This window comes from Apodemus sylvaticus, chromosome 3 (assembly GCF_947179515.1).
Source record: "Apodemus sylvaticus chromosome 3, mApoSyl1.1, whole genome shotgun sequence".
Lineage (NCBI taxonomy): Eukaryota > Metazoa > Chordata > Mammalia > Rodentia > Muridae > Apodemus > Apodemus sylvaticus.
In genome coordinates, this window is record NC_067474.1 from 73,602,998 (window position 1) to 73,619,233 (window position 16,236).

The following is a 16,236-nucleotide window of genomic DNA, read 5'->3' on the forward strand; positions in this document are numbered from 1 at the left end:
CTGCATTGCAGATACTGTTCTGTGCTCGCAGGTTCCAGGCAGCACGCTTGCTGTCATCTCTGAGACTGAAGTCCTGTTCTCTCCACGACTAGCTCTCCCATTGTTTGTTTTGTGCGATTGCTGTCCTGACTGTTGCAACTACTCTGTGTTAAGACGGAACTTAGACACAGGGACATGGATGTGATTGCTCAGTGACATGTGGCTACTGTGCGGTGTGGCTGGAGTTGAGTGCAGACACCATTCTCTTATAACTGTGCTGTGCCGACGGGATGGCTGGTCCTCACTGTCGGTTGGAGTGGAGCTGGAGTCACCCGGAGGCACGGCTAGGGTTGTGTCTGCTCCTCAGTCATTTCCAGCTCCTTTGCTCTGGTCAGTTTCTCATCAGATGACTCAGGCATTTAGTGTTTGTGGTTTGAGGAGTTTCCCTGGTGCGTTTGCAGTTGGTGAATGTGAATGGGAGGAAGGGGTGGGGAGATGTGAGCGGCCAGCTTGGCAGGGAAGCAAGAGCAGAGCATCAAGAAACAGTAAGAGTAAGAGTGTGCTTGAATGAGAGAGCTGTGTGTGTGTGTGTGTGTGTGTGTGCATGCGCGTGAGTGAGTGCGTGCATGTGTGTGTGTATGAGTATATGAGTATGTGTATGAATGTGTATGTGTGTGTGAGTGTGTGCATGTGTGCGTGTGTGAGAGTGTATGTGTGCATGTATGTATGAGTGTGTGTGTGTGCACGTGTGTGAGTGTGCGCGCGTGTGTTCGTGCGTGCTTGTGTGTGTGTGTCTTAGACAGAGCCTTGCTGACTTCAAACTTGCTGTGTAGCAGAGGCTTGCCTAGAACTTTTTTCTGATCCACCTGCCTCCTCCTCCTGAGCGCTGGAATTACAGCTCTGCATCACTGTGTCTGTAATATGCTTGCGTGTTTTTCTTTTTGAGGATGAAGGAGAATTAAGAGCAAGTTGGACAGGGCTGGCAGGAAGTAGACATGGGTGAACAGCGAGAGTAAGCCGGAAGTGGAAGACTGTGCCCTGAGGGCAAGCATGTGGTTTGGCCTCCGAAAGGAGAAGGAGAAGCACACTTTCCCTGTTGTTCTAGAAAAAGGAAGGGAAGCCTGTCTCATGACAGGAAGTGAAGTGAAGGGATTCTTTGCTTATAGCTGCAGTTTTATCTCGAGCACGGTGACAAGATCACCTAGCAGGAATACATGGGAGGTTTTGAAGCTGGATTTACAAGCTTTGAGTTGTCTACAGCTTCTTCATAGCTGGGATGGGACTATTGAGTTGGGGACCCTGGTGTAGAGTGTTACTCTTTACCTGATATTGCTCAAGGCACTGAGTTACCAGAGGACAGTCTTAACTTTTGAGTTTGTGGAAACTAATAGTTGGCTAAATTAATTTAGTGCTTTGGCCAGTTTTATCAAACTCACCATGGGTTTAATTGTTGGCATTAGAGACTGTTTTTATACAATTTAAATTTTTAAAAAATCTATTCAAAATCCTTGGGTGCCCATAATATTGTCTGCAGGACAGAAGTTACTCAGATGTAGGGCACTGGGCTCCCAGAACCATTTGTCATCTAGGCTGGTGGAGGGGGGACCTTTTGTGGTCTGTGGAGGCTAGGTCCAGACTGTCTTGTTGGGTGTGGATTAGATTGTGGGCTGATGCTAATGTTTCCAGAGATGACCAGAGAGGTGCTCATGAGGAGCAGAAGAGCTGAGCTTCTAGCGTGGTGAGCTTGCAGTCACTCTGCTGGTCACTGCCTCAGATCTGACTGGCTGAGGTGATCTCTGATGGACACTGTAGGCTCTAGACACAGTGTGGAGGGACAGGGTAGAGGCTCTCTCTGATGATGGAACTCTGGTGTTTTCTCTCCTCCCTCTCCCCTCCCTCTCCCCCTCCCTTCCCCCCTCCCCTTCCTCTTCCTCCCACTTTCCTCTTCCCTCCCCTCCCCCCCCTTTTCCCCCTCCTCTTCCTTCCCCTCCCCCTCCTTTCCCCTCCCCCTATTCTCCCCTCCCTTCCCCCCTCTTCTTCCCCATCCCCTCCCCCCTATCCTCTTTATTGATTAGAGACCAGAAACCCTGCATTTCACAGAGGAAAACTGACTGCACTGGTCCCTGGAGTTTGTTGGCCGACATGCTTATGAATACTTGACTCCTCCCAGCTCCTCTCCACAGTCAGCCGTGCTGTGGCTGACTCTGCAGCAGAGCTGTGTCTGTGTCGCGAGTGTGCAGTGCTAGCTTCGCTCTTGACTCTGCTTTGCTAGGTTCCCTGTCCTTGTTTTCCCTGCATCTGTCTCACCTGTTTTTAATTTATGTCATTTGATTCTATTTTATGTGTCAGTATGACTTTCATAGAACGTGCTGTGGTAATAAATAAAGTAAATTTTGGGTCTAGAAAGAATGAGCCTTTCTGTTTCATGATTATATTTACTCTGCTGTGTCAGATAAATATCTCGTGCTGTAGTGCATCCCCTGTGGTCCCTAGTGGAGCATTGATGGGGCTGGAGAGATGGCTCAGTGGTTAAAGCACTGACTGATTTTCTAGAGACCTGGGTTCAATTCCTGCACCACATGGCAACTCATAACCACCTCCAATTCCAATTCCAATTCCAAGAGATCTGATGCCATTTCCTGGCCTCTTTCGGTATCAAGTAAATAAATATGCACAGACATACATGCAGCAGAACACCCATACACCATATATGACTCAGTGGATAAAGTGTTTGCCACACATGGTAAGGACCAGAATTTGAATCCTGGACCTCACGTAAAACTGGACGTGGTAGCGTATCTGCAATCCCAGTGTTCCTACTATGAGATGGATGTTGAGGCAGGAGGAACCCTAGAAGCTGGAACTCGCAGGGCTCAACACCAAGAGATTCTGTCTAGGTGGGCTTCAGGGTGTGCATTTTTAATCATAGCATTTGGGAGACAGAGGCAGGTAAATCTCTAAGTTCAAGGCTAGGCTAGTCTATAAAGTGAGAAGTTCCAGGCCAGCCAATCAGTACTACACAATGAAACCCTGTCTCAACAAAACAAAACAAAACAAAACAGTTCTAGTAATTTTATCATTAGGGAATTATTTAGGTAGGATTAATGGATAAGCCCAATGATGTTTACATGTAACATTGTTTATTGATTAAAAATTTACAAAAGTTTAAATAGGGGTTTGGTTTAATCATGTTATAACCTCTTAGTTGAATATCATACATGTGTTAAGTGATTGTAATCTGGGCACAAAGGTTTTCAGGAAGTCTTAATGTGCTACAGAAACGGAATGAATATGCATAGAAAAAGTGGAAGTTTATAAACTTAAATATTAATTTGTTTCCCATTTAGAGGGACTATATCTATTTTCATATTTTTCAGTCACTATTTTTCTTAAAGTTTTAAAATAAGCAAATATGGGCGGTGGTCGCACATGCCTATAATCCCAGCACTAAGGAGGCAGAGGCAGGAGAATCTCTGTGAGTTTGAGGCTAGTCTGACCTACAGATTGAGTTCCAGAACAGCCAGTGCTACACAGAGAAACCCAGTCTTGAAAAACTAAGACAAATAAAGATGCCCGGGACAGAGAGAAGGGTGGAGCTGGGTCTCCACATAGATGCATGTTGCAAAAGCACAGCTTCCGCCCGTACCTTCTGTCATTACCACGTATTGATTTAGTTCATGGAGGAGAAATGTTACATAAATGGTGGCTTATGGAATTGATTTGGTAAACATAGGAAACATGATTGATTTGATCATGGGACGTTTAGGAAGGTGGCAGGAGAGGCCCTTTCCCCATTCACAGTGCTTTCCTTTCTCACTGCCAACAAGTCCTCTTCTGGAGTCTCTGGGTGTTGCGAGGGAGCTTGAAAGTGTCCCACTCAATGTTTTTGATGTTGGGGGCCCAGGGCAGCTCTGTGCAGTTCAGGGATCTGCCGGGGCCGCAGAGAACAAGATGATCGTCAGTGATGAGCCTGCCGCGCTGGGCCTGACGTCCTCCCCAGCTCCCCTTCCTCTGCGAAGCCTTCTGACAACTTGGCAGAAACCCTGCTTTCACACTGCCTGCTCTGACTGGGAAGGTCGTGCTCCAGAGTGCGGTGCTTTGAGGGACTGGTGGGGAGCGGGTGCAGTCCTTGAGGGCCAGCTCTCCCCTTCCAGTTCTGCGCAGACCAAATGCCCAGCTTTGTGGAGAACCACATCCTGACCTCAGAGCCCAGGCTGCTCATGGCCTTGGTCAGTGCATGGCTCTTCCTAAGGTTTTTTTTTTTTGTTGTTGTTGTTGTTGTTTTGTTTTGTTTTTGTTTTTCGAGACAGGGTTTCTCTGTGTAGCCCTGGCTGTCCTGGAACTCACTCTGTAGACCAGGCTGGCCTCAAACTCAGAAATCCTCCTGCCTCTGCCTCCCAGAGTGCTGGGATTACAGGCGTGCGCCACCACCACCCGGCTTCCTTAGGTATTTTAAAGATGTTTTTGGATGCCTCAGATTAAAACAGACTTTGGGCTTGAAAGAATAAAAGTGTGAAATGTGGCTTAGATTATTTTGTCTTCTACTTTAGCTCATATTGAGGTCAGCAGTTGCTGGTACCCTCCAGAGACGAGTGGCGTATCCAAGAGGAGATAGCAGTCAATAAGTAAATATCATATTTCGGTGTAACTTAATTTTACTTAATGTTGGTTTATTATTAAAGTGACATTATTGTATTTCAGAAAACTTTAAAAATTCATGATTAGGGTAGATCATTAACATTTTTACAACACAATGGCATTTTGTTTTGTTTTTTTTTCTAGATATTTCCTCATCTAGATCTAAAATGTAGTGTGCTCTCAAAGTCACTGTTCTGGCAGAATATGGTAGACAAAGCAAAATGTCTTCCTTCCTTCCTTTCTTCCTTCCTTCCTTCCTTCCTTCCTTCCTTCCTTCCTTCCTTCCTTTTTTCTTTTTCCTTTGTTTGTTTTTTTTCCTGTCTTACTATGTAGCCTTCCTGGTCTGGAACTCACTGTGTAGGCTAGCCAGCCTATCCTTGAACTCACAGATTTCCTTCCCCTCTGCCTTGAGTGCTGGGATTGAAGGTGTGCACCTTTACACCTGGTGAAAGCCGCAGACTGTGTGCTGAGGGAGCAGCCTCTCCTGTAGTCTCTGCTTCCTGGTGTCTTCCCTCTGCTTTCAGCAAGGCTTGTCAGTATGTGTAACAGGGCAAACACCATTCCTCCTCACGGATTTGTGTTGGTTCAGCAGTATCTGAAATTGCATTATTCTGGGGGGAAGAACCCTTCAACCCTCTCAGAGTTAAGCTGGAGGAAATGAATCAAATGTTCTAGACAATTCTGAAGAATAGCTGAGTTTCATTTCCTGAGAGCAGAAAAAAAAACCTCTCTCTCTCTCTCTCTCTCTCTCTCACACACACACACACACACACACACAAAACAAACAAACAAACAAACAAAAAGAAAACCAACCAACCAACCAAACAAAAACAAAAGACCTTATGTTATTTCCTAGCTCCTATTGATGATGGATGGGTAGATTGGTTTTTAAGATGGGGTTTCTCTGTGTGGCCCTGGCTATCCTGGAAATTGCCTTTTAGACCAGGCTGGCCTTGAACTCAGAGATCCGCCTGCCTCTGCCCCCTGAGTGCTGGGACTAAAGGCATGTAGCACTATGTGGGGCTCCATCCTAGCTCTTTGACTGTGTGGCCTCTGGTAAACCGCCATTCTGCTGGGCATGGGTGGAAGGAGGTGTGTCCTCGCCTTATTTGATTTCTAAAAGTGCGTGTCTCCTTCCGTCGGCCAGAAAGCACCCCTCACTCATGTGCACACAACCCTCTTTCCTCTCACCTGCAGAGTACACGGGTGGAGTTTGACTTGCCAGAATATTCTGTTCGTCGACGATACCAGGATTTCGACTGGCTGAGGAACAAACTGGAGGAATCGCAGCCTACTCATCTCATTCCCGTAGGTAGTAAGTCACGGCCGCTTGTTCTCACCCTCCCCGAATGAGGCCCACACAGGTGGCTCAGTTCTTAGTCCCTGCAGTGTGGGCTCCCGCAGCCTTTTACACTGAACCCACTCACCCAGACTGTGTGTGAGACAGAGAGGTGCCTCACCCTCAGCCTCCGTCCGCGCTGCGCTGCCTGCCTGCCTCTTAGGTAAGGTGGGGTAGATTTTTACTTTTCTTTCCTCCCACCCTCCTTTCTTAAAAAAAAAAAAGCTATTAATGTATGTGTGTGTGTATGCATATGTGTGTGTCTATGTGTGTGCGTGTGTATGTGTGTGTGTGTTTCCGCACACATGCATGTTGTAACATACATTTGAAGTGAGAGCACAACTTTCAGGAGTTGGCTCTTGATTTCCTCCTCACTGCATGGTTTCTCTTGTTTCTGCTGCTCTGTGTAGTCCCAGCTCTGGTTTGTGCTCGTGGTGAGTCTCCTGCCTCAGCCTCCCATCTCAGTTGCAGGAGTGCTGGGTCGCAGATGTGTACCACTGCATCCTGTTTCTTATGTGGATTCTAGAGACTGAACGTGGCCTGTGGAGGTTCTACAACTCTTCTGTGACCTGAGCTATCTCCCTGCTCTGTCTCCGTCTCTCCGTCTCTCCACCATCTCTCTAGTTCCTGAGCCACCTCCCTGCCCCGCCTCTCATCTCTCCCCATCTCTGCCTCTCGTATGTGGTGCTGAAGATTAAACTGAGGGCCTCGTGCTCGCTCTTCATGTGCTCCGTACTGAGCTGGACCCCTGCTCTTTTTACTTTTGTTCTGGGGAAGGTTTTTTTACTAAGTTACCCAGGCCGGCCTTGAGCTCATTTTGTAGCCTAGGTGAGCCTTGAACTTGAAGCCAACATTAGCTCATTGAGTATTTAGGACTATAGGATACACCACCCTGCTCAAGGTTCTTTTTTCCCAATACAAGATGTTATCTTATTTCTCAAGCTGGCCCAGAACTCACTATCTAACTCAAGTTAGTGTCAAGCCTCCTGCCTCAGCCCTGTGTAAAGCGATTATGGTGCCTGGCTCAGATTTTCACTTATATTATGACTGACTGACTTTCTCTGTTTCCCTCCCTCTCTCCTTCCCTCCCTTCCTTTCTTTTTTTGAAAAGGGGAACACCCTAGTACCCCATGTCTTTAAAAGATTGAAGTTTAGTAGCTGGGTATTCTGGTTTACACCTATAATCCTGGCACTTAGGAGGCAGAGGCAGGGATATTACTGTAAGTTCAAGGCCATCTTGGGCTACACAATGAGTTCCATCCAGTTTCTGCTACATTATGACATAGTGTCTGGAAAAACAAACAACAACAAAAACAAAAAGATTGACGCTTGGAAGTGAGTCTCACCGAAACTGCTTTTCCCCCTTGGCAGACTTTCTTCCTGAGGTTTGGCTGCCTACCAGGAAGGCCAAGCTGTGCCACCAAGTGTGGTCGGTGGGGGTGGGGACCTGGCACACCTTCCCTCACAGCCACAGCTTCTCATTTAAAGCTCAGGCAAGAGAGCCACTCACTTGCTGCACTGATGCAGCATGAATTGACCCCCCCCCCCACAACTCCCTGCCTTTTTTTTTAAACAGGTGATAACTAAAATTTTAAAGACTGAATAGTCAGTATATATATTGGGTAGTTTTTCCGAGGCCTATCAGTTAAGATAATTATTATTTGGGCCCCCATTGTCTTTGGAGACTTTAGGGAAGTTTAGAGCGTATGACTCTTCAGAGGAATTTATCCTTTAACAAGACCTTGTTGGAGTGACCTCCAGGGCTGCCCGTCTCTCCCTGCACCTGCGCCTTCCCGCCTCCGTTGCCCACCATGGCCGGATGGAGCTATATGTGCGGTGAATACTGGATGTTGGTAGGGTTGGAGGTGAGGTGCCCCATGCGGCTAGGGCAGGGCTGGCAGTGATGGCGCCTTCAGGGATCTGCTGTCCCCAGTCTTTTCTCTTGCCACTGTAAGTCCTGTCTGGTCTGCTAAGCCCTCGTCTTTACTTTCCTGCCCTCCAGTCACTTAAGAACGTGCCTGAGAAAGAAGCAACCATTTTAAGGCAGTCAGAACTAGTCCTTAAAATAGAATCCTACTTGGCCAAATTGGCAGCTAGGGGTAAGTTTTTTAACATATGCTTTTTATTTCAGCACAGCTCTCGGGTTATTGTAAAAATAGGAAAACGGGGTTTCCGTACTCAGCACCCAGATGCATTCACGGCTAACACTCAGATGTGAGCCGCTTGCTGCGGTTGATGGACCAGTTGGCATCATCGTTTAATAAGCTTTATCGACTCAGCACTTTGTTCTGAGTTGAGTAGCTTTGCCTAATTGCGTTTCATTCCAGGTTCCCTATGGGGACATCTCATCATCACGCCCCTTCGGCAATTTTTGCTTGTAACGGTTTCTCAAATTTTCCTGGTCTTTGACAGTTTTGGGGGTTTGCTAGAGAGGTTCAGTGGACATTTGTCTGAAGGCTTTCTTGGTTAGACCATGAACATGGAGTAAGTTGTTTTGGAGAAGAAAGCCACAGTGGTAAGCTGTTAATCCAGGTCACATGACTTGAGGGGTTTCTGTTCTCTCTTCACCCTTTCCCTGTCGCCCACAGCCTGCTCCCTTCTTGGCTGCCAGTGTTTGTTCTTTTCCTTGTGGTTTGGCACTTGAGAATCAAAAGCTCAAGAGTGACACCTGCTGGTGAACTGTAGTGCCACCAGTGTAGATCCTGCGCCGCACTGTCTCCAGACATTCTTCCATATAGTCTCCACTGGCTGAGCAGCATGGTGGGCAGGACAGTGCTTTAGAAGCAGGCAGAAACTTAGGTTTCCTCACAAGCTCTTGATACGTAGCTGAAGTGGAGAGATTTAATTTCAGGAAGTATCTCTGGTTTAAATAGAGAAGTCAAATGAGGAATGAACTTTTGGTTCTCCCCTCCCCTCCACCCCCAAATCATCTTCTAGAAGCCGTTAGCAGTTATCTCTGTATGTAAGCGCCAGCTGTGTATTCCACTAGACCTGGTAGATAATCTTGGGAGGAACATAGGTAGGGTGAAGAATTTTAAGAGACAGGGCACTTCCGCCCGGGAACCTAGTGTGGGTTAAACTGAGGCAGCTAGCTCGTCGGCTCAGTGGTTAAGAGCACTCGCTCTTGCAGAGGACCAGGCTCTCAACATGCGCGTGGTGGCTCACATCTGTGTATATTCCAGTTCCAGGGGATCCAGCATCCTCCTCTGCTATCCACAGTCCCCAGGCACACATATGAAACATAGACATACATGCACGCAGAACCCCATACACATAAAAATATTTTTAAAAGAAATCTGAACTAAATATTAACAAAAATGGAGAACTAGGTGTGTGACTTAATTATTGTTTAGGTTTTGCTGTCTCCTTTAACAGAATTTATCTTTAATTTTTATTAGACTTTTATTTTATGTGTGTTTTGTCTGCATATATGCGTGTGTATCATGTGTGCTTGGTGTCCAAGGAGCTCAGAAGACTAGATCTCTAGGAACTGCAGTTATAGATGGTTGTGAGTCCACACAGATGTCAGGAATCGATCCCGTGGCCGCTGAAAGAGCAAGTGTTCTTAGTCACTGAGTTCTTAGTTTTGTTTTGTTTTGTTGATGCAGGCTTCCTCCGTGTAGTCCTGGCCATCCTGGACTCTCTGACCTCTGACTCAAAGATCTACCTGCCTCTGCCTCCTGAGTGCTGGGATTGAAGGCATTTTTATTTTTATTTTTAATGATGTACATATGTGTGTATGTACAAGGGAGTCATATCCCTTGGAGACAGCGTTCTGTGTAGGTGACTGAGAGCTGCCTGCTGTGGGTGCTGGAAACCAAACCCGGGCCTCTGCAAGAGCTACATGCACTCTTAGCCTCAGAGCCTTCTCTCTGGCCCCATGATCCCTCCTTTTGTGGCGGTGCACACCTTTAATCCCAGCACTTGGGAGACAGAGGCAGGCGGATTTCTGAGTTCAAGGCCAGCATGGTCTACAGAGTGAGTTCCAGGACAGCCAGGGCTACACAGAGAAACCCTGTCTCAAAAAACCAAAAAAAAAAAAAAAAAAAAAAAAAAAAGAAGTCCCACTGAAGCCAGCCCCGTCATTTCAGGTGTACACTTTCAAAGCTTTCATTGTATTCAGATTTGTAGAACAGACAACAAATCAGTGTCAGGACCTTTTGTTAACCCAGAGGGAGACCTCAAAGTCCTCACCTGTCTCTGTCCTCTCAGGAGCCTGGTGGCCTCGCCTCTGTCTCCTGTCTCTCAGGTGTCGTCTTCTTTCTAACACTCAGCATGTTCCACTGGTCACTCACAGTGGAGCACTGGCTAGTACTTTTTCTTCCTGTAAGGTGATAGTCTGTGTGTGAGCATACCACATTCTGTCTGTCCACCCTCAGATGGAATTTCATTTGTTTTCTCCTTTGACTCTTAGGCATAATGCTGTTACAGACATCTGTGTGTAAGTCTTCCCATAGCCAAGTGTTATTATATTTGGATGTAGACCTAGGATTATAATTACTAAATTATATGGTATTCTGCATTTAATCATTTGAGGTACTGCCAGGCATTTGACATTCCTTCACACTGTATGTGAGTTCTGGTTTCTCTACATCGTTACAATGATTATTATCTGCCTTTAATTATAGCTGTCCTAGTGGGTGTGAGGTGGCAACATATTGTGATTTTTTAAATTTGCATTTGCCTGACAACTAAGAACATCCTTTGATGGATATTTGCATCTTGGTGGATATTTGCATGTCTTCTTGGAGAAATGTCTGTTCAGTTGTCCATTTAATTTCTTAAAGATTTATTTTAGTTTTACACACACACACACACACACACACACACACACACACACACACACACACACACACAGATATGTGAGTACCAGTGCCCTTTGAAGTTAGAGGTGTGGATGTCTCTGGAGCTGGAGTCGCCAGACATGGGTACCAGGAATCAAACCTGAGCCATCTCTTTAGTCCCCTCTTACACACTCTCTCTCTCTCTCTCTCTCTCTCTTTCCTCCCCCTCCCCCTCCCCCTCTGTGTGTGTGTGTGTGTGTGTGTGTGTGTGTAAAGGAACTTTAGAATCTATTCAAACTGATTGTGAAACTTAGGGGACAGTGGTCTTGAGGCATCTGTCAATTGACCTCTGTCTTAGATCAACTGTTGTTGAGCATGTTTGACAACGGCTATGCTTCTGATTTAACTGCTTAGGCCAGGAGTGTGGGGATAAAACCATTTCTTGAGAAGAATGAGAGATAGAGCTCCGGTTGAGTGGTTCCAGCATGAGCAGGGCCCAGTGTTCCATATCCAGGTCCTTGTGGAGGATGGAGTGGGGGTCAGCACTTCACTCGGCCTTCAGTGAAGCCATCGGAAGTTGTAGCCAGTTAAATAGTGGCCCTGGGAAAGCACCCAGAGGTTCAATTTGCTTCTCCCCATGGATTGTAATATACCTGCTTTGTTTCCAGTCTCTGTGACTTTAAATTTGGCATTCTTTATGGGTTCTGATGGAAAAACACAATTTCCTGCTCCTTAGATCCACCCCTTTCTTTGGCCTGAGGAGAGTCACAAGATGATTTATAATTGATCAACTTTCAATTCAGTCTTTTCTACTTTGGCTCCACAAATCCTGGCCTGCTTAAAGTATCTTGCCTGCCCCACCCCACCCCACCCCACCCCTTTTTGTGGTTCTGAGGGTTAACAGGGCTTCTCCCACATACTGAGCATGCATTCCCACCACTGAACCACATCCCAAACCTCGAGCAGCACGTGGGCTGTCAGACTCTTCAGATGCTTGCAGAAACCATCCAGACCGAGGAAGGGAGCGTTTGGGTTTAGAGTTCCCAACCCTGGTTAGTTGGACCTGTTGCTCTGAGCCTGAGGCATGTAAGAGTATGGGGAGCATGTGGCTGAAGCCGCTCTCCTCAGAGCAGCCAGGGAGCAGAGCAGAGTAAGGAGGGACCTGGGCCAAGTACAGCCCCATAGACAGTGGGGCTTCCTCCAGCTAGCTTTCTGCCACCTTCCCAAATAGCACCACCGCCTAGCACGTGAGTCTGTAGGGGACATTTCAGATTCAAAACTACAGAGCCCTGTGGTGTCTTGCAGTGTTCTGACAGCTTGCTTGCTTGCTTTTATATTGCTGTGCTCCTCTGGAATTTTAGAAGTGGAAAGAAGTAACCTTTAGTGTGTGCTGGGAGCTGGAGTGTGTGTGTGGAGTGCTTGCCATTTACAGAGACCGTTCACTCTTTTTTATCATGTAATGGCGGTGTCAGAGAGTCTTGAAAGGAGGCTTTGCCCCACAATGTTTCTCTGAAAGTTGACTTACATTAATGCCCATGTACATTTTACATGTGGACAAATTCATGAGTGTGTTACCACAGTCAAGACATATCTACCCCCTTCAGAAGTATCCTTGTGCAGATGAATACTTAACATGACATATCCCATAACAAATTATAAAAATATAATATTTGTATTTAACCTTTGAGAATTAAAATCATGTTTCTTTTTGTTCTAGTTTACCTTTTTTTTTCTTGGCAGTATTGGGGATCGAGTCTAGGGTTTCATATTTTCCATCGGGCTACAGCACGATGTCATAGCACATACTTAAGTGCACAACATGTTGTTCCCTAGAGAGGCTATTCATCACATGTAGCAGTGTGTGTATGTGAGTTAAGCAGCCGCCCGTGCCCCTCCCCCGCCCCGGGCGCCCAGCATCCTTTGCTGTGCCCCTGCGTGTGTTCAGTGGCCTCGCCGTGGCTTTGCTCACTATGCCTTGTTGCACAGCAGATGCATGGACAGTTAGACGGGAACACGCAGGCTTGGGAGATGATTTACATTCATCTATTAGACACTTTGGTGTTGAATTTTGCTTGTAAAATGAAGGCTTGCTTTTCCTGAAGGACAAAGGATGTATTTGCTATACAGTTTTTTTCTACTGGAATTAATGACCCAACCTCACTTTTTAAATAAAACATTTACTTCACTTTTATTCATGTGTATGTACCCATGTATGTGCCATCTGCCATGGGTATGCAGAGGCCATGGAGTCCAGAAGAAGGCATTTGGGTCCCCTGGAGCTGGGGTTATAGGCAATTGTAAGATACTTGTGGGTGCTGGGAACCAAATTCTTGCCCTTTGCAACATCAGTGGGTGCTCTTGACAAATGAACTCTCTAGCCTCTCTTTATTGAGGCCCTTTTAGCTTACTCAGTAGGGACATTAATAGTAAGATATTGGTTGAACTTGCAAGTACTTTAAATTAAACTAGAGTTGACAATTACTCTTCTTGATGGCATGACTTTTAATCTTGATGCCTCTTTATTAGGCATGGGTTTTGCCTTGAGTGGGGTTTTCTATCTATTTGGTTGGTAAGTTGGCAGACACAGGTGTGTGTGTTGGTGTGTGTGTGTGTGTGTGTGTTGGTATGTGTGCTCGGTAAGCTTTTGTTGAGTTCAGGCAAGAGTTCAGACTCAGACAAGAAGTTGGACATTCCATTACTAAGCAGGTGCGTATAGATTTCCTACTTAGAAATAAGCTTAGCCATTGTGACTGGTGTAAGGTGAAATCTCAGGGTTGTTTTGATTTGCAGTTCCCTGATGACTAATGAAGTTGAGCATTTTTTAAGATGCTTCTCAGCCATCCGACGTTCTTTGGGTGAAAATTCTTTGTTTAACTCTGTACCCCATTTTTAATAGGGTTCTTTGGTTCCCTGGGGTCTAACTTCTTGAGTTCTTTATATATATTAGATATTAGCCCTCTCTCGGATGTAGGTTTGGTGAAGATCTTTTCCCAATTTGTTGGTTGCCGATTTGTCCTTTTGATGGTGTCCTTTGCCTTACAGAAACTTTGTAATTTTATGAGGTCCCATTTGTCTATTCTTGATCTTAGAGCATACGCTATTGGTGTTCTGTTCAGGAGCTTTCCCCCTGTACCAATGTCCTCAAGGGTCTTCCCCAGTTTCTTTTCTATTAGCTTCAGAGTGTCTGGCTTTATGTGGAGGTCCTTGATCCATTTGGAGTTGAGCTTAGTACAAGGAGATAAGGATGGATCAATTCGCATTCTTCTGCTTGCTGACCTCCAGTTGAACCAGCACCATTTGTTGAAAAGGCTATCTTTTTTCCACTGGGTTTTTTCAGCTCCTTTGTCGAGGATCAAGTGGCCATAGGTGTGTGGGTTCATTTCTGGATCTTCAATCCAATTCCATTGATCCGCCTGTCTGTCACTGTAAAATTGGAATACCCAAAACATAATCCACACATCAAATGATGTACAAGAAGAATGGAGGAATGGCCTGGTTCTGGAAAGACTCAGTGTAGCAGTATAGGGCAAAACCAGAACGGGGAAGTGGGAAGGGGTGGATGGGAGAACAGGGGGAGGGAAGAGGCCTTATGGGACTTTCGGGAAGTGAGGGGCCAGAAAAGGGGAAAGAAATCATTTGAAATTTAAATAAAAATAAGGTTCTCTGTGCTAATGTATAGGAATTAGCTTTTATTTCAGATTATAGACCAGGTTTAGAAGCTAAAAGCATATGTGACATAAACCCCAAACTCTCAAGTACTGTGTATGATATCAGTGTTTCAAAATTAAACCCCGAAGTTTCCAATGGATTCTTGGAATAATTTGTAAGTAGGATTTGTTTTGTGGATTCCAGCATGTATTTGTACAAATACTTGAGGTTGTATGTTTGTTTTTGAGAAAGGGACCTGTTATGTAGTTCAGCCTGGCTGTGTAACCCAGCACGGTCGTAGGTTTTTCTTGCCTCAATCTTTTAAATGTTGAGATTACATTTGTGTGTGTGTGTGTGTGTGTGTGTGTGTGTGATTTTGCTCATGTATATATAAAATCTAGATGCCGCATACAAGAGAAAACCTGAGACACCTGTTTCTCTGAGACCAGCTTGATTCACTCACTATGTTGGTTATCTCCAGTTGCCTGTAATGCCATAATGACATAACCTCTGTGGCTGTGAAGACTCGCTGTGCACACTGCCAGTTTTCCTCGTCCCTTCTTCTCTTGCCTCCCTAGCTTGGCTGTAGGGAGTAGTCTGTGTGGTGCACTGGCTTACAGTCTTTCGGCCAGATACCCTGTTGCATAACAGGGTTATTTAGCAGAACTGTTTTCAGGGTTTTTTTTTTTTAATGAAGTTTTATGCATGGATTAAACACATTAGTGATTTAACTCTGAGTCACCAAATAATGCATTGATTTCGAATTAAGGAAAGAATGTTCCCTTGGTGTGATTTAACCAAGAATGGTCCAGATTTGAATTCTCGACTTTATGTTCCTTGAGTCTTCTGTCCTCTGTTGTGTGATCTGATTCTGTGCCTGCCTGAAGGCTGTCTGGCCAATATGTCTGTGTCTTCTGTGTCTGTCAGAGCTGTGCTTGTCTATGCTTAAACAAAGGACTTCACTGTTCTTTCTTCAACAGCACAGAAAGCATCACATGGGAAGGAATGAGATTTTTTTTTTTTAACAGAAATCTTTAACAGTTTTACAAGGACTTTCTGTCACTGGCTCCAACTGATGGAGACAATAAACAGTACTAGAAACATCGTTTAGCAGCCAGTATCCATACATGTTGCATTCAGCCTTTTTGGTAGATTTTAGATAGTTGCTTTTAATCTCTGTACTTGCTGCACTGAGCAAATGTTACACATGCATCCTTCTGAGACAGGGGCATGGACGAGTATATAATTTAAGATTACCGCTATGCATTCATTTAGATTGTAAAAGCTGATTACATGAAAAGCCCAGGGCAAGTGAGATGGTGGTGACATTGTTCCCTTAAAGGCGGCAGAAGAGCTTCAGCACAGCAGGCTAGCAGCAGGACAGAGTGGGCTCAGGGTGTTATTAACTCTGACTCCTGGTGCAGCAAAAGTCCCAGGCTCTTAAAATACAAGAGATATTTTCAAGATCTTGGGATGGTTTTGTTTGTTGTTTTTGTATTTGAGACAGTTACTGTGTAGCCTTGGATGGCCTGGAACTCGGAGATCTGCCTGCCTCTGCCTTCTGGAGTACTAGGATTAAAGGCACTATTTTGCTATTAAGGGAAGGCAGTTTTTAGCTTACTGCAGAATTCTCCTGAGTTCTAGGATAACAACGGGTCCACTTCTTGCAGCAGTAGACAGACAAGGCTTCCCTCTTGTCCTCATCCTCCTGAACTTTTAAATTTTATTTTATTTTACATTTTTATCAGAACACAGATATTTTTAGGTTGTGCATAGCACTCTTTCCCTGTGGAAGAGTAAGAAAGACACCTTTAACCACACGCTTGAGCAATCTACCAGGGAAATAAA

At 45.4% G+C, this 16,236-nt stretch overlaps 1 protein-coding gene across 1 annotated transcript in view; it reads left to right on the forward strand.

The window, feature by feature from the left end:
• Window positions 1-16,236, forward strand: part of Snx30 (sorting nexin family member 30) — a 99,881-nt gene that overhangs the window by 57,883 nt on the left and 25,762 nt on the right. Inside the window, exon 3 of the mRNA XM_052176574.1 lies at window positions 5,815-5,925. Within this exon, the coding sequence (XP_052032534.1) occupies window positions 5,815-5,925 (111 nt within the window). The remainder of the gene's footprint in view (window positions 1-5,814; window positions 5,926-16,236) is intronic.